Raw genomic sequence first — 19,249 nt, forward strand, 5'->3', positions numbered from 1 at the left:
GGCTGTCCAGACAGGAATGGCTTGTGGATACTTCTTCAAGCACCAGGTAGGTCTAATGGTGATCATAGCTCATTCCTAACCATAGCCAAGTATGCCATAGGCAATAGCTTGATTGGCTATTGGCACTGAAATGTCATATATCCTGTGTTCGCTCTCAAAAGTTGCAACGAAAAATAAAGCACAACCAATTTCCGGATCAGCTGAGACAATAGCAGCGAGACTTATACAAAGGAGACTGACTAGTTTGGAATTCAGCTCGATAGCATTTGAATTTCTTTTGGCTTCCTGCGAAATGGGGAAATCATGACACCCTTGTTTCCACTTGCAGTCAGGGTATCTCAAAAACTAGCATTTCTCACAGGCATACTTTTGAATGCCTTTAATGTGGAGACTGAGGCACAGGAAAGATGGTACCTTTTAGCCTGTTGTAATCTTGAGGAAAGCCTGAGTTTTGAAAGGCTACACAGAGCAATATAACTTCTTTGACATGAGATTCACACCAGAAGCCATCATTGGATATGCTGACCAATGAGATATTATTGGATTGAGCTCTCCAGAGCATCATTCTAGAATCACTGATGTTGACATCATTGAATGAAAATTTTGGGATCAAATATGTCTCTAAAACTCTCATCTGTGCAAACTGAAGTTTCTATTAATTACTTCAAATAAGTGGAAAACTTGATTTTATGGCATATTTCAACAGTCAACCCCATTCCTGAGGAAAAAGAGACAATGAATCTTTTCAGCCTTATTTAATCAGCTTAGCTAATTCTTGATCAAAATAGTAAACAGGATCCTACACAGGAACACAGCCATATATTTGATGCACAGGACAGGATGAAAGTTTGAACACATTTCTGTGGCTTAGTCAATTACTTTGATGGCTACATCGGTCTGTCCTCATGGATTACAAGTTACAGCTGAAATTAAATTTGGAAAAACAAAATCACTTCATTCAAAGAACAAGGAAAACATTAATGCAATAAAACAATTAAAAATCTATACACCAGGCCAGCTATTTTGGCTTTACTGCAGAGCTGCAGATATCTGTCACTATCAGTTACAACTGCTATAGTTTGATTTTATATGCTTGTGCTTCTATTTCCTAAGGAGTGGACGATGTAACGCCATAACATTTTCTGACACATTAGTCTGAAGTGTGTTGCTTTAGGCATCCTGTATTCAAGCCAGAAATCCCACAAAACATATTTTTGTTGAGATTCTCTCCACTCTAATGCATATTTATGTCCCAAAGACAGCCTTACAGGCATAGTGCAATTTTATGTTCTGTTGGTGCACATATTAATCAAATCATATTATCTTTATAAAAGGCTGGACTAGGTATTATAGGAAGATATAACATTTAGCTTTAGACGCTGGAACACAGGTTTGGATCCAAAATTAGAATGCTGGTTGAAGTACTTTTATTTTGTCTGATGATAGTAAATGTCCTAAATTAAATGTATTCATCCAAATGCAAATAGCTTCTTAACAGATGGAAGTCTGCAGTTTGAAATTTATCCACTTTACACACTTGAGGCATTGTGTTTGCAATTTCACTTGGAGAGATTGCAAAGTAATATAGTAGTCTTCTGGGAGTAAAACTAAAGGATTTTGGTGCGAGAAAGTTAAAGTGAACCTCAATTTGGCATGTAGATGAATCCTGTTCTTCATGCTCACATTCAATAGCCAATAGGGAAAGGATTCAGTCTTAAAACAAAACATGCTCACATCAAAAATATGTGCTTTTTGAATCAAGTTATCAAATATGCCGTCATAATTGCAAAATACTGCTAATGCTGAAAGAGAAACAAAGTGCTAGGAACATGTAAATTGTAACTAAACAGATCAAAACAAAACCTTTGGCCCAAATTTTCTGATCAGGATCAGAAACCTTTTTCTGAGGCAGATCAGCCAAAAGAGAAAATGCACTCTCATATTTTGTTCACTTTTTCCCCCACAGTTCCTGGTCAGGAGTCTCTGTCATAAAACAGTAGACACCAACCTAGGCAGGCCCACGACTGGCAGCGGAGAGAATCATTGTGTAAACCATAACCCTTTCTCAGCAACAAGTGTGCCATATTCTGTCGTTTAAATGTCCAACAGCCACTTTGACAGCTGCTGTGAAAAGTTAAGTGTGTAAGGTGAATGTAGGGGTCAGGTTGCATGTGAAGGTGAGGAGGGGGATGAATTGGTGGAAGGTAAGTTAGAGGCTAGGGTGTCAGGCAGTGGATGAGTGCTTAGGGTATATTGAGGGCTTGGGCTCTGGGTTGGGGGGAGGAGTTTGTCAGGTCAGGTAGTGGGGTAGAAGAGAGTGTTTTGGTTTGGTACATTTGGGGCAAGGCTAATGTGTCAGGTTAGAGTAGGAGAGTATCAGGCTGAGGGAGGCAGTGCGTGTCAGAGTGGGAGAGATGGTAGATGTTGGATGATGAGAGGCTTTGTATCAGGGAGGGGTACAGTGGGATGATGTTGGCTCAGGGTGGGTTTCAATGGGTGTGTGTGTCTCAGATCATGGGTGTAGGTGTCAATGGGGAGGGTGGGTGTTAGATTAGGAAAGGTAACAGAACTGGTGGGGTCAGTTATGTTGGGAAGTGTCATGTCCAGTGGGGTCATGTTGAGGGCAGTATTGATGTCAGGTTGAGGACCGGTTGCGGAAAGCTGAAGTAAAGGGTAAAGGCGTTGGGTCGAGTTGTGTCAGCGGTCGAAGTGGTGTAGTTACTGTCGTCACTTGTCAGCTGGGACTTTCTGTTTGACAGTTACTCAGAGTTAAGAGAAAGTTTTCAATCCTCTAACTTTTCCCGGTTAACTATCAAGCGAAAGTGAGTTAGGACCCTCCAAAATGTTTGACTGCAAAGAATACTTTCATAGATTTGTCTTGGGGAATGTTCAATTTCCCAGCAATCTCCATGGATTAGCTGCATCAGAATATCTGCATACTGCCAATGCTCAACTCCAGTCTACCCTGCAGAAACAATCACCCGGCCAATGGAATTTCTAGGTCAATTGTTTCAACAGACAAAATGTTGGTGACTCAAAACATCATGGTTTCTCTCTCCACAGCCGCTGCAAACTCTGCTCAGTATTTCAACTATTTATGAGCAGTTCTGCTGCTTTGAGAGGCATTGTGCAATTTTTTGGAGTTAAAATTGAATATCTGCTAGACCCACCTGAATCAGCAGTTTTGCCTTGTACTTCTTGCTGTACATACGTGGGGTAAATCCAACAGTGAAGAGAGTCCCAGTGGAGCCAAGTGGAAGCAGTTCCCCAGCTTGAGGTGATACTACAAAAGCCTGATCACTACAAGGTAGGAAGTGTGCTGTGAAGGGCATGGGATACCTACAATTCACAAATTGAGAAGTAGAACACCCGTTAGTGAGAACAAGTATCCCATATTTAGGTTAGTTGAATTCTATTAGAATGATTAATTGTTATTCTTGACATTGAACATCTCACTTAATTTCTTTTGATCTATCAGGTAAATCTGAATGATAAATAATAATAATAATGTTTACAAATGTGATCTCCTGATATCAGCATTTCTGGCACGGCCACAATGACTGACCATCGCTAGTTACGCTGAAGAGGTGGTCATGGGCTATTCTGAACCATTGCAATCCTTCAGGAGATGATGATCCAATGACCTAGTTACAATGAAGAAATGGAAGTATATGAACCAGTCAGAAAGGTCCTGGATGTAGGGGGCTAGACTTAAGGGGCACCACGTTCCCTGAAATGCTGTTTCCAGACTAAAGTCAACTGGGATGCCACCCACTATAAAGCAGATTGTCCCAGCATCCATTTTACACTCTGCAGGGCAATTATTTATCTCATGGTGAGATCTCCACTGCATCGAGGCACAATGCCCTTGCTTAGAGAGCTGCTGGCCATCAGGCAGTCCGCAAAGAAGAGGAGCTTATGGAAGCCAGACTGAAGGGCGTGGGCAAGCAGCCTCTACAGAGGTTCTGAGGCAGGAGGAGGGTTTGGTTTGAAAGCAGGGGTGCAGAATGTTGCTATTACTAGTGGAATATGATCTGGAATCCTTCACTCGGCAAAGGGGATCTCTTAAGGAGGTCCATCCTCTTGTCCAACACCAGACTATCTAGTAAAGACTGCCAGGCTTGATCTGGGCCCCTCTCTGCTGCATGTAAAATAGGAAGAGGGTTGGATGGGATCTTAGTTGCCATGATTACAGGTCAACTAACCTAACAATGGTGATGCTGATGCTTTTAGAGACAAAATTAATTGGCACATTAGCATTTTGTTACTTTGGGTTGAAGAATTAAAGCCAGCACAGACTGGCTAAGGAGAAATCCTGTTTGAATAATTCAGTTTTTGCAAAATTAAGCTGAGTGTTGTTGAGGATTGCTTGATTGACTGATTGATTTTGGTTGATTTGACTTCATTTGTTACATAGAACATAGAACATAAGTACAGTGAAAAGCTGAATCTGTGAGCAGTAAGGCAGATCATAGTTAGCAGGTACATACAAATCATAGGGTGAAAAAAGACTTGGACAGAATCAGGCATACAGGTTACACTGTGCTCTAGGCAAGATCACATTAACAAGATTAGCACTATTTGAAGTTAGAGAGTCTGTTCATCAGTGTAATAATACCAGGGAAGAAGCTGTTCTTGAAACCTGCAGGTGCATGTGTTCAGGCTTCTGGAACTTCTGCCTGACAGAAGCGATTTTAGGAGAGCATTACTGGGGTGAGATAGGTCTTTGATGATGTTACATAGTACATAGACATAGAACGTTACAGCACAGTACAGGCCCTTTGGCCCTCGATGTTGTGCCGACCTGTCATACCGATCTCAAGCCCATCTAACCTACACTATTCCATGTACGTCCATATGCTTATCCAACGACGACTTAAATGTACCTAAAGTTGGCGAATCTACTACCGTTGCAGGCAAAGCATTCCATTCCCTTACTACTCTCTGAGTAAAGAAACTACCTCTGACATCCTATATCTTTCACCCCTCAATTTAAAGCTATGCCCCCTCGTGCTCGCCGTCACCATCCTAGGAAAAAGGCTCTCCCTATCCACCCTCTGATTATTTGATATGTTTCAATTAAGTCACCTCTCAACCTTCTTCTCTCTAATGAAAACAGCCTCAAGTCCCTCAGCCTTTCCTCGTAAGACCTTCCCTCCATACTAGGCAACATCCTAGTAAATCTCCTCTGCACCCTTTCCAAAGCTTCCACATCCTTCTTATAATGCAGTGACCAGAACTGTACGCAATACTCCAAGTATGCCTTTCCATGGCAACAATGTGTGTAAATGGAGCACATGGATGGGAGGTTGACTTCTGTGATTGTCTGGGCTTTGCACACAACCTTCTGTAGTTTCTTACAGTCCTGGGCAGAGCAGTTGCCATACCAAGCACCCATACAGTATGTTTTTTATGATGTATCCGTAAAAGTTGGTGAGAGTCCTTATAGACATGCCAAATTTTCTGAGGAAGAAGAAGTGTTATTGTGCCTTCTTAACCATTGCATCCGCATGGTAAGTCCAGGACAGGTTGTCTGTTATGGTCATTTCCACCCTCTCAATGTCAGCTCCATTGATATAGATGGGGTGGGGGGGGGGTGTGTTGTGTATTCTCTTCCTTTCTCTCTGAAGTCAATGATCAGTTCTTTAGTTTTGTCAACATTCAGAGAGAGGTTGTTATCATCGCACCATGTCAACAAGTCCTCTATCTCCTTTAGTATCCTAACTCATCGTTGTTTGATATCCATTCTAACATGATAGTGTCATCAGCAAACATGGAGATGGCATTTGTTCAGAATCTGGCAATACAGTCGTGGGGTGTACAGGGAGTGGTGTGATTTGCATGTGCACTTTTAAAGTTACTTAATAAGTGATAGTATAATGAACATATTAAATTAATTGAAGCCCTTGTGTTAAAAGAGCAGCATTTGACTTTCATTCATTCACATTTCCTTATGAAAATGGGTTTCTTGTCACAACCTTTTGCAGAATTCCATTCCACAACCACGAAATCTGTAAGACCACTGGGAACTAGTTCTTGCAGGTATTCCGACACGGCAGCCATTACATCCAAAAGATGTTTTGCATTTTAATGTCTTCTCAATGAAATGTTCTGAAAGGTAATTTACAATTGAACGTCTTGTCTAGACAATCAATCTAATTTGGGTAGTTCTATGTGTATTGGCAGAAGCAAAAAAAAAAGTAACAACCTCATAAATCCATTTTGTTTCTAAAGTGGGTTGTCCATTTACAACCTTTATTCACAAAAATGAAATGCTAATTTTCCATAAGTTTATGAACAAAGCAGCTTGGCTGTGACAGTGAAGGATCTATTTTTGATCAGTGAGTTTTTAATGATCTGACAATGCATTGCCTGAAATGATGATGAAGATAGAATTATTGACTTCTGAAAGGGAATGGAATAAATGTGTGAAAAATAAATATTCCTTGATCAGAATGGAAAAATCTACAGGAATGAGACTAATTGCATAGCTCTGCGTTTTTTAAAATTCATACACGAATGTGTGCATCACTGGCTGGCCAGCACTTATGTCCAACCCTGGTTGCCCTTCAGAAGTTGATGGTGCGGCCCATGCACTGTGAAGTAGAACCACAATGCCGTTAGGGGACGGAACTCCAGGATTTTGATCCAGCCATATATTTCCAAGTCAGGACAGTGAGTGGCTTGGAGGGAAACTTGCAGGTAGTGGTGTTCCCATGTGCTACTGATGGCCCACAGCACTTTATGTTTGCCCAGTCTTGAGTTACTAAATTTGTTCAAAGTCTAGCCCATTTAGCTAGCGATAGTGCGGCACAATATGAGAGAGATTTCCAATGTGAAGGCAGGACTGCATATTGACAAGGACTGTGCAATTTTCACTTTCGTTAATATTGTTATGGGCAGTTGCTCTTGCAGATTGGTCAAATATGTTTTCCCCTCTGCTTGGCTCTCTCACCACCTGTCCCTAATCCAGTATAGCACAAATGTCCTTTCGGACTTGGCCCAGTTCGATCAGTGATGCTGCTGCCTAGTCAATGTGGACACTCAAATCCCCATCCGGAGTGCATTTTGTGCCCTTGCTGCCCTCCGTGTTTCCTCCAAGTGTTGTTCCACATGGAGGAGAACTGATTCATCAGCCAAGGAATGATGGTACATGGTAATTAGCAGGAGGCTCATCGTGTCAATGTTAATTGCACCGTCTGCCATGATGGGATTTGAACCCCCTGGGTCCCCAAACATTACCTGGTCTGTGGATTAATAATCTTGTGAAAATACCATTAATGAATTGCACCCCGCTTGAAATAGACAATTGTCCAAATGACCTCCTTCTGTAGTGTGTCATTTTTTGATTCAATAAAGTGAGGTCATTTAGAACTGACGAATGTAGAAAGCTGGAATAGCAATTGCTATAGCCAGGAACAACTTTTTAATTGATGCTATTTTTGTAGTGAGCATAGTCAGCTTTAGATATGCTTCAAATCATTTGTGCAATGTAAGATTCATTGGACGATTATGACTATCACCATCTATGGTGAGGAATTCTTAGCAGCAAGGATGATGCTGCCTAGAGGAACAGAATTTCAAATTATTATTATGGCAGAGTGGATGAACAGGAAAGGATGGAGAACAGGAGATGTAGATAGCATTTTTAGAGGACACAGCTGATAAAATTATTGCCACACTTGTAAGAATCTCCAATAAACAGGGATTTTACGATCTTATTTTATTTTTATGGTGAGCAAGTGAAGACTGCCGCTTCACCAAAGAGCAATAGTTTGAGTTGTCGATTATTCTTCAACATTCTCGTCACAGCATGGAGGACAACCCTACACACAATATTCCAACTTTGATTTCATCTTGCCAACTGTGAAAAGGTTTTTAAACTCAGCCACAAATACAAAGGGCAGTGCACCTTGAATGAAAAGATGATCAGAATTGTACTATTAACTTATTTGCTAGACTCACAGTCAGGAACAAGATTTTGTTTTAGCTTTCTTCTTGCATCAAACTTTAACTTTAAGAATTTATGTGTCACGCAGGTGGAACACAGTAGTCTAAGTCCGATGATTATCTGCTCAAAGAGAAATGTACCCACGGAGCATATGAAAGGAACTTTGGGCCATCATTCTTGGACAGAAGGCTTTGAACTAGTACAACTCACATGGTGAGGACTATTTTGTCCTCTGCTTTTTTAAATAACAACAAGAACTCGTCCTTCCTGGAGTTTCAGCAGAAAGCCATTGAATTCACCGCAAGTCATTTCAGCTGCCGTGGTAATAAACAGGAATACCTTGTAAATAGGAGAATGACTACTCCCAATGCTTTTCAACTTCATGTTCACCTGAGAACAATGCTCCGATAAAGTTGACTGTAAGAAGCCTTGCTTCTTGCTGAAGCTTCTCTGCTTTAGAACAGCTCCACTTCAAGTAAAGCATCAACTCATTTAAGAATGTACAGTCCTGTTACAAAGGAAATGGCAATATTTGCGAATTGCAGTTGTGACTTTTCTTCAACTGTATCTAGTCTTTCTGTATGAGAGGCAATGTATGAGAGTTATATAAGTGATACGTTGCACTCCGGGGCAAATGTGTGATAATAAATTATCTCCTTTGTTAATTCTTAAACGAACATTGTTGCTGTAGTTATTTATGTTGAGACAATCACACTGAGAGTAGAAAATCACACATCCCTCACATATGAGATAGTAGCATGGTAGCAATGTCACTGTCCATTGAGAAGACCTGACTAACGTTCTGGGAACATAGAAAGGAAATTGCTGGCACACTCAGCAGGTCTGACAGCATTTGGAGGGGTAAGCAGAGTTAACTTCTCGAGTCCGATGATTCTTCAACTTTGTTTTTTTTTCAATGTTCTGGGGACATTGATTCAAATCTGACTGTGGCAGATGGTGGAGTTCGAGCTCAATAAAAATCTGGAATAAAAAGCCAGCCTAATGGAACCATCTGTTACTAGTCATAAAAACCCATCTGGTTCACTAATGTCCTTTAGGTAAGGATATTTTCTGTGGTTGATTCTTAACTGCCCTTTGAAATGCCGAAGGAAGCTACTCAGTTCCAGAACAATTAGAGGGAGGCAACAAATGTTGTCCCAGCCCTTTGTGTCCATATCACATGTACAAGTACAAAAGCGAGGTACAATACAAAGATGAAGAGAGTTAAGAATCTGGAACAATGTTGAAAAAAAATTCGAACAAAATATATTTTTACACTTCTGTGTTCCACCTGCATGGCACATAATTTCCTGAAGTTAAAATCTGATGCCAGATCAGAAAGCTAAAAGAAAACCTTGTTCCTGACTGTGAGGCTAGCAAATAAGTTACTAGTACAAATCTGATAGCCTTTTCACTCAAGGCGTACTGCTCTCTGTATGTGGGAATGGTTTTAAAAACATTTTCAAAGTTGGCAAGGATATGCTTGTATGACAGAAAATCAAGATCTGATAAGTATTATTGTCATTCTGTCTTACAATTTACCGAAAGTAGCCATTAAAATGGGATGCAATTCTTTATAGAAAGAAATATAGAATACAAAAGTGGCATTGTAATGGAGTAGTCTATATAAACACTAAGTGAGGACGAAGTTGGAATATTGTTGCAGGGTTGTACTCCATGCTGTAAGAGTGTTGAGACAAAGGACCACAGGTTCATAATGGTAAGAATTCAACAGTATTCTAATGAAAACAATGCCAGAAAAATTTCAGAAAAAATTAAGACATTACTGAATAGAGATAGAGTGCTCAAAAACATGAGCATGTAATAGTGTAGGTAGCACAAACATTTATTTGGAGTGAGGGGATGGCACAGCGGAGATGGCTAAAAAATTAAACCATGATAACAGGAGAAACATTTTCCACACAGGGAACTGCAAGGATGCTAAGTGCACTTGTGGAGTTAGTTGAAGAAGATAAAATGTCAAGGTTTAGAATGGGACAGCTAGGTTGTTTAATGAACAGAAATGAAACTGTATGTAGTGGGATAGAGAAATGGAATTCCTATTGTAACTTACGTCAAATAAAATTACTAACGGAGACTCAATGGGCCAAATGGCACATTTTTAATATTGTAATTTTTATTTACATACTCTGTTAACATCACCACACATCATTAAAACTTGCATAAGATGATGTGCATATTGTTACAGACAGAATTTGTGTATTTTCTTATTGCCAATGATCAGCGCATCTTATCGGTGAGCGATGTGTGATTTTCTACTTTCAGTGTGATTATCTCAATGTAAATAACTAGAGCAACAAATTTCTTTTAAGAATTAACAAAGGAGATAATTTATTATCACACATTTGCCTCAGAGTGCAACATATCACTTACTTAACTCTCATTCGTTGCCTCTCACTTAGAAAGACTAGGGTACAAATGAAGTAAAATCACAATTGTAATTCACGAATATTGCCATTTTCTCTGTAGCAGGGCTGCACATTCTTAAATGAGTTGATGCTTTACTTGAAGTGGAGCTGTTCCAAAGCAGAGAAGTTTCAGTAAAATGCAAAGCTTCTTACAGTCAAATTTATCAGAGCTTTGTTCACAGGTGAACATGAAGTTGAAAAGCATTGGGAGTAGTTTTTCTCCTATTTACAAGGTATTCCTGTTTATTACCACGGCAGCTGAAATGACTTGCAGTGAATTGAATGGCTTTCTGCTGAAACTCTGTGCCAGGGAGGACGAGTTCTTGTTGTTATTTAAAAAAGCAGAGGACAAAATAGTCCTCACCATGTGAGTTGTACTAGTTCAAAGTCTTCTGTCCAAAAATGGATGGTGTGTTGATTACGCATGCAGTATCATCATTCTACACTTTGAAATTTATCCAGTCTTGTTTGGATAAGACATGATCAGAATATAGTAGATAGTTGATGGGGATTTGTTCACATTTACGTAACACACAATATCTTTCGTCCATGGTGAACCATAAGGACCAGGCTAGAGGACTGTGGGCCACTTGTTGATGATCTATTCCTAAACAAAGGCATGTGTGAATTCCCGAGTGGGTATGAATGTTGACATCTAATTAGGTATTTTCCAGAGACTTGAATGTACTGGAGTTCAAAATGTCAAAGATCACAGTATTTGCGATGGCTGCTTCTATATTCAGTGTTCAAAATTTTGAAGCATTGACTGAAAAATCATAATATATACCAGAACATGACAATAAGGAGGCTATTGACTGTACTTTACAGAATAATTAAATTCAATTGATTAGTTACACTATAGATGTAACAGTGAGGGTAAATGAGTCACTGTCCAACAGTCACAACAATTTCTACTCCAGGATCAAAGTGGTTGGCAAGTGGATTCTGATTTACTAGCAAGGAACAATACACTCCCGAGTCCTTTGGATAGTTCAGAAAAGGTGGAACACATAAACATATCCCTTCTGGTTGTCAAAACTGATCCTTGTGTGTTAATTAGTAAAATGTGAGGCTGGATGAACACAGCAGGCCAAGCAGCATCTCAGGAGCACAAAAGCTGACGTTTCGGGCCTAGACCCTTCATCAGAGAGGGGGATGGGGGGAGGGAACTGGAATAAATAGGGAGAGAGGGGGAGGCGGACCGAAGATGGAGAGTAAAGAAGATAGGTGGAGAGGGTGTAGGTGGGGAGGTAGGGAGGGGATAGGTCAGTCCAGGGAAGACGGACAGGTCAAGGAGGTGGGATGAGGTTAGTAGGTAGCTGGGGGTGCGGCTTGGGGTGGGAGGAAGGGATGGGTGAGAGGAAGAACCGGTTAGGGAGGCAGAGACAGGTTGGACTGGTTTTGGGATGCAGTGGGTGGGGGGGAAGAGCTGGGCTGGTTGTGTGGTGCAGTGGGGGGAGGGGATGAACTGGTCTGGTTGAGGGATGCAGTGGGGGAAGGGGAGATTTTGAAACTGGTGAAGTCCACATTGATACCATATGGCTGCAGGGTTCCCAGGCGGAATATGAGTTGCTGTTCCTGCAACCTTCGGGTGGCATCATTGTGGCAGTGCAGGAGGCCCATGATGGACATGTCATCAAGAGAATGGGAGGGGGAGTGGAAATGGTTTGCGACTGGGAGGTGCAGTTGTTTGTTGCGAACTGAGCGGAGGTGTTCTGCAAAGCGGTCCCCAAGCCTCCGCTTGGTTTCCCCAATGTAGAGAAAGCCGCACCGGGTACAGTGGATGCAGTATACCACATTGGCAGATGTGCAGGTGAACCTCTGCTTAATGTGGAATGTCATCTTGGGGCCTTGGATGGGGGTGAGGGAGGAGGTGTGGGGACAAGTGTAGCATTTCCTGCGGTTGCAGGGGAAGGTGCCGGGTGTGGTGGGGTTGGAGGGCAGTGTGGAGCGAACAAGGGAGTCGCTCCACACTGCCCTCCAACCCCACCACACCCGGCACCTTCCCCTGCAACCGCAGGAAATGCTACACTTGTCCCCACACCTCCTCCCTCACCCCCATCCCAGGCCCCAAGATGACATTCCACATTAAGCAGAGGTTCACCTGCACATCTGCCAATGTGGTATACTGCATCCACTGTACCCGGTGCGGCTTTCTCTACATTGGGGAAACCAAGCGGAGGCTTGGGGACCGCTTTGCAGAACACCTCCGCTCAGTTCGCAACAAACAACTGCACCTCCCAGTCGCAAACCATTTCCACTCCCCCTCCCATTCTCTTGATGACATGTCCATCATGGGCCTCCTGCACTGCCACAATGATGCCACCCGAAGGTTGCAGGAACAGCAACTCATATTCCGCCTGGGAACCCTGCAGCCATATGGTATCAATGTGGACTTCACCAGTTTCAAAATCTCCCCTTCCCCCACTGCATCCCTAAACCAGCCCAGTTCATCCCCTCCCCCCACTGCACCACACAACCAGCCCAGCTCTTCCCCCCCACCCACTGCATCCCAAAACCAGTCCAACCTGTCTCTGCCTCCCTAACCGGTTCTTCCTCTCACCCATCCCTTCCTCCCACCCCAAGCCGCACCCCCAGCTACCTACTAACCTCATCCCACCTCCTTGACCTGTCCGTCTTCCCTGGACTGACCTATCCCCTCCCTACCTCCCCACCTACACCCTCTCCACCTATCTTCTTTACTCTCCATCTTCGGTCCGCCTCCCCCTCTCTCCCTATTTATTCCAGTTCCCTCCCCCCATCCCCCTCTCTGATGAAGGGTCTAGGCCCGAAACGTCAGCTTTTGTGCTCCTGAGATGCTGCTTGGCCTGCTGTGTTCATCCAGCCTCACATTTTATTATCTTGGAATCTCCAGCATCTGCAGTTCCCATTATCTCTTGTGTGTTAATTATGCTGTTTTGAGCAAACATAAATGGGCAACATGATGAGCTCAATTAATTATCTTAAGTTTGTTGTTAGAACACCTTAAGAGACTCCATCACATGTTAAAAATCACTCTTGAGGAAGAGAATCCTAATGCACACTTTTCCTTAATATGCTTGCAGACAAATCTACCAAAGAGCTTGTCACTACTATCTAAGTAAACCTACCCTCACTGGTCAATATAGAATTTGGAGTTCAATCATCTCCACCAGCTCCATGACTGGTCTTATCAGCAATCCTAAAAACTGAACCCAAACCATTTGCTCACTTTGAAAGCTTGATGCAGAAATAATTATTCAGCTGGGCTATAGTTATCCTGATCAGGTCAATGCTTGCTCTGTATTGCACTAACTTAGAAATGGGCCGCATTTGGACATGGAAAGCACCCATTCTACCTCAAGTTACCTTGTAAAAACAAAGTAGCTCAAAATTTTGAACAACAGACTAAATAAACTATTTCACGTTGGGACTATGCAGTGGTATTATCTGCTAATAAGATATTGGCATTAAAGTGAAAGAGACATCCTGCCTACCACACAATTCGAGCAGTGTTGTGTATAAATGTTAATGCTGATATTATGCGAGATATATAAGCCACATGTCCCAACATTTGACTGATCAAATCAAAATAATATGTTCTGTTGACTGTTTACCAATAGAGGCAGAATACAGACCATGCACAACCAGTCAGCACTTGCAAAACCCAAAACAAAATATCAGCTGTTAGATTTGGTTCTGCAATTAATCTGCAATTGTTGACCAATCTCAAGTGTGCCGATAGCTACACTATTAGCCAATTTAAGATAATTAGTTTAATTTGTATCATAGTTCATTTCATGCTTGTTAGAAACCTCATGTATTCAAATGCAAGGACCCAATCACTGCAAAGTAATATGTTCAAATCTTGTGCTTTCTTTGAATTACAAAGAGACTTGGGAAACCTGTAGTTGTAGCCTTTTGAAATTTAGAGCTCATGTACTTGTCCCAGTTAAGGCAGGACAAGAAACTACAGTAATATGTCTCTTATTTTCAATAATATTCAAGTTCTGTAATAGAAAATAACTATTCGGTTCATCATGATTATAGTATAAATCGGACAATAAATTCCAGTCAACACACATGTGCAATTAAATGTAGAAAACAGGAATTTGCTATCTGAGTTGCCCTACTTCTCCAGGTATTTCTTCAATCTTATATCTTACTGAATGACCTGCCAATGAAACATTGTGAATCGCATAAGGTTGCTGAGGATACCCACTAAACATGCCAGTGTAAGTTTGCCCTTTCCCATTCTAGTGTCAGTAAATTTTAAACAGTGATTAATTTTAATGATAAACAACCAACTTCTTTGGCATTGAAAATTAGGTTTTACAAGAATGAAGAGTACAATAATGTACTACTTGAAGATGGCAAGGAAAGTGAATGGAAAGGTCAAATAATTAGGGGTGTTGTCCTGCATAGACATTTTCCACCTCAGGAATTAAGTATTAGGCAGAAATGTTCATTGGTAAGTTGAAAAGGTCACTACCAATTAAATGTCTTAAATGGTCAATTACCAGCCACTTAAGGACTTCCAGTCACGACCAATCTGAATACCTCCCTTTCCAACTAGGGAGAAAAGTAGCTGTTTTACCAACTAGGAAGTTAGAGTGACCAGCCTGCTGGATTAGGGCATAGCTGCTCTATTTACCCGAGTCTGGCGCTAACTCTTAGAAAGAGATTGGAGCAATGGAATGGCTACAGAAAGCCATCCATTCCCCACCTCTGCTTCTGGGTCCTCTGACGCTCCTTTCTCCATGGAATTTCACCGTATGAGACTCAAACCAAGATACCATCTCAGCTTCGGATCTTCTGAACTCTGGGCCTGTGCAGATGATCGCTAGGACTTAGCAGCTGGCTCATGATTGACCAACAGCTTCTGGTAGGACAGAATTTCACTGTCAAGACTCGCAATTTACTAAGAAGCTGGCAGGCCAGCTCTTATGTTGTGGACTGAGCTTGGTCTGATGATAGGGAGTCAGTCACCGTCGAAGGTGACAACAGCAACATTTAGTGCATGGAGCACTAAAGCTCAGCCCAATTCTCATTCCTTCAGGTTTTAAATTACTGCTTTTTTTTTTGTATATGTAAACTCTAAGAACATTTTATTTCTGTCTCTTTATATCTTTCTTTTAGGCCCTTAATTCTATTCTTCCCTCTCTTCATTTCACTTCCTGAATTTGATTTGACATTAAATCAACTATTCAAACTGATAGCTCCGGGTTCAGACTCTGCATTCTTCATGAATGATTCTTCAGCTTTAAAGTGGTGTAAGGAATTACAGGCCGTGTGCACACAGGTACAGATTCCCAAGAGGGGATTATGCCAAAATCAGGTCTGTCATTGACTCAAAAATCAGTCATTTGTTTTATATATATTTTGCTGCAAAAAGAATACTTTCTCTAGAGCTTTAGGGAAATAAAACTTTTACAGTACCGAAAGTAACTGGAAATTATGATGATACCTCGTCTGGCTTGTAAGCCGAAAGCAAACGACAGATTCCTTATTTAGTCCTAATGCTTCAATATTGATCACATCGTCTACCTGCGGCTCAGTGGCAACCAGCAATAATGGGAATCTCCAGATTCCACCAGTGGCAGACCGCACTTTCAGCATTGCTGACTGGCTGAAATAAAACAACAAAATACGGTTAATCATTCATTTCTATGAAATGCAATCATGTCCTAAATATTTTGAAGATTTGATACTTGAATTGTTTCTGATTATGAATAAAATTAATCAAGCAAAGAAAAACGGCAACATCAAGTAAACAGTTTCTTGAGGATATATATAATGGTGGTTTGGCGTTGATCCACTTCTTCAAACCAATACCAGCATCATTGTCAGGGGAGGCCATTATTGTGACAAACACTTTGATTAATTTTCCAGACACACCAGAAACAATACCAAAAATGGTCAGTTAATCAAAACAAATGCTGAGATTGCCTGCAGCTGCATTCCACTGATTTGAATTACTTCCTAAAACTATGTCCAATTTCATTTCAGATAAGGATATGATGCACAGAGAAGTTGCAAAGAATTCATAAAACACAACAGCAATGATTGAATCAATGAACTTAATGTGAAGTAGAACCAACTGCTAACTTGATTAGCTTCTAGAAGTAATCAATTATAAATTTTTGCAATCACTGGTTCGCTTCAGTAGCTGGAAAGGTTCTTCATTTGTATATGTAAGGGAAAGTCATTACTGTTTGGCTTGACTTTGCATAAATAAAATAATTGAAGAAAACCACTGATACAGATGGTTTCAATCAACACAGAGCTCTAGGAGAATTCTGTTGTCGTGATGCAGCATTCTTAGTTATCACATTCTGCCCATGATGAAACAGGGTGTATAATGTAAGAAAACATATAAATCATTTAATTGTACAAAGTGTTGAAGTTAATATAAACAAATAGTGTTGATTACCACCCTATAATGACATATAAAATCCACCTCCCGCTAGCCTTCCATCTTGGTACTCAAATGGACCAACCCTCCTGACCAAAATCTACAAGCAAATATCCTTCAAATCAAGGAATGGGAATACAGGTTGTCACGGACAAATTCCTTGTGACAAATTCCATCTGTTGAATGGTATGCTTGAAACTATGTAATGAGAATGGTCCTTGCTAGACCAGGTCAGGACAAGCCAGGGCTCCTGGGCAGCCAAATTCCATCACTGGCGTCACGGTACAAATCCCTTATCCACTTGTGGAGAACATAAACAATGCTGCACTTTACTGAGGAATGATCCTCTGCACAGTAATTGATGGACTAATCACTTCAAAATTAGCAATGGAAGTGGTGATCTGGGAGTTTACATACATGAAGTAAATAAACTAAACTAAAACTTCAATGTTAACTTTACATAGTGATAGCTGAATTTTAAGATTTGTGGAGAACGCTGAAGGATGCTTTGAAATATCAATGAAAAAGATGGGTGAATTATCATTCATCAGCATGAATTAAGGATATTTGAATTTTTTTAAATGACTTCAGAGAGACAAAAAGCAAAAGTAGATTTTTATGAATGGTATAATCCCCCATGAGGGCCTGTACTGCACTGTAGTGTTCGATGTTCTACAAGTATTATTCAAGAATTAACTGAATAAAATGTCATTCATGTTTATCAGATATTGGGCAGATATTGACTTTTGGGAATATGGTCATTATGGGATGTTCAATGTCATACTACCCAGAGAAAGTATGTTTCAAGGTAGTTGTGTAGGGATAGTAGATGGTGGGCAGATGGAATGATTAGTTTTGTGGAAAGAGTTCTTCCAGGCCCGACAAAACTAATTTCAAACATACCTTTGTTGACTCTTCAGCCTTATAACTTGTGAAAGTGTTGGGAATGCACATGTACCAAGGAATTCCAAATAAAAATGGCAATCCAAGTCCTAGCATATTAAAGTAGGCCTACTGCTTGAAATATCAGGCACTTTGGGAGCCAAGCAGAATGGTCTTTACAAAAAGAAGCAAGCCACATGATTGAAATTATCATCATAATTCGGCTACCTAAGCCAGTTTGAGGCTGCTACAATAGCGCAAAGGCGAGATGCAATAATGTAAAATTATCTGCATCTTAATTTTAGTGGAAATTACTTATTATGATGATTATACAGTTCTCACGTACCATTGGCATCTTGGTACATTTTGATAACACATAGAAACAGCCTTTGCAGCCAATCTTGCAACACTTCTGTTAGGAAATTCAGATACCAGCTGACATGAAAACCATAAGAATTTCCAGCTATGATCCAAGTGAATACCATAATAAAGAAAAATTTGTTTTTCTCTACTAGACTTTGAGACTGTCTTAAAAACCTGTCACCTACTTTCACGCAAATTTTTATTGTCAAAATGACCTTATGGTTCATGTTGCATGATTCACATACCTGACTGGTTTATATGGTGCAAAAATAATATTGAAAGTTAGTGTGACAATGCCTGTTTCTGTGTCCCAATTTTTCTTCACAAAGTTTACTGCAATTGTGGACTCCATTTGAATTCTGGCATTCTCAGTGTCAAATTGAATTTCATAAAAAAAGTCTCCTGCTGGGGTTTGTCCTGCTGTACAAACAGAGAAATCCAGTATGACATTTCAATGACCTTTATAATATGAAACAGTGGCTCACAAACAGATTTTATACAGAATCAGACATTAAAATAATGCCAGCATACATACTTGTGATCATTTGCCTGTTTATCTGTGATAGTAAGAACATGTCAGAGACTAAGTTTGTTTTGTATTTTCACACACACTTAATTTCCCTTTGGAAAACATTGAGGAAGCATTGGAGGGAATTAACAGACCGATCATCAACCTGTTGATCCCGTGGAATACAAACCCAGAGCATGTGGCTTACAGGCAGGCTTTCTCCCCACAAGACTTAGTCGAGGGGGGTTGAGAAATGACAGGTACTTATGAAAGCGACAGAAACCCATGCTACGAGTAGAAGCCTGCAGTGACATATTGAGCAGCTCAGCAGCTGACTTCCAATGTAATAGTAGCTGTAAGGGAAGTTTAAGATGATTGTCAAGATAGTGGGTCTTCTGTACCACTCACTTGCCTTTCTGTAACCAACCTCAGAGTGCGGAGGAGCCAGTGTTGGACTGGGGTAGACAAGGTCAGAAAGCACACAACACCAGGTTATAGTTCAGCAGGTTTATTTGAAAACACAAGCTACTGGAGCCACAGTCCATCTTCAGGTGAAGGACTGAGGGTCTGAAAGCTTGTGTTTTCAAATAAACCTGTCGAAATATAACCTGGTGTCATGTGATGTTTGACCTTGTCCAACCTCAGAGGGAAGCATTGCATTAGTGTATGTTCAAGAAGAGAGGGAAGTATCAGGTTATAACTGACTGTCACTGTCAGTGCTG

At 40.8% G+C, this 19,249-nt stretch overlaps 1 protein-coding gene across 1 annotated transcript in view; it reads right to left on the reverse strand.

Moving 5' to 3' along the window:
• Window positions 1-19,249, reverse strand: part of LOC125456902 (cilia- and flagella-associated protein 47-like) — a 478,989-nt gene that overhangs the window by 34,756 nt on the left and 424,984 nt on the right. The window contains exons 62-64 of the mRNA XM_048540417.2: window positions 18,265-18,439; window positions 15,827-15,988; window positions 3,171-3,339 (exon numbers count right to left, since the gene is read on the reverse strand). Coding sequence (XP_048396374.2) covers window positions 3,171-3,339; window positions 15,827-15,988; window positions 18,265-18,439 — 506 coding nt within the window. The remainder of the gene's footprint in view (window positions 1-3,170; window positions 3,340-15,826; window positions 15,989-18,264; window positions 18,440-19,249) is intronic.

Source organism: Stegostoma tigrinum, chromosome 12 (genome assembly GCF_030684315.1).
Source record: "Stegostoma tigrinum isolate sSteTig4 chromosome 12, sSteTig4.hap1, whole genome shotgun sequence".
NCBI classification, from domain to species: Eukaryota; Metazoa; Chordata; class Chondrichthyes; order Orectolobiformes; family Stegostomatidae; genus Stegostoma; species Stegostoma tigrinum.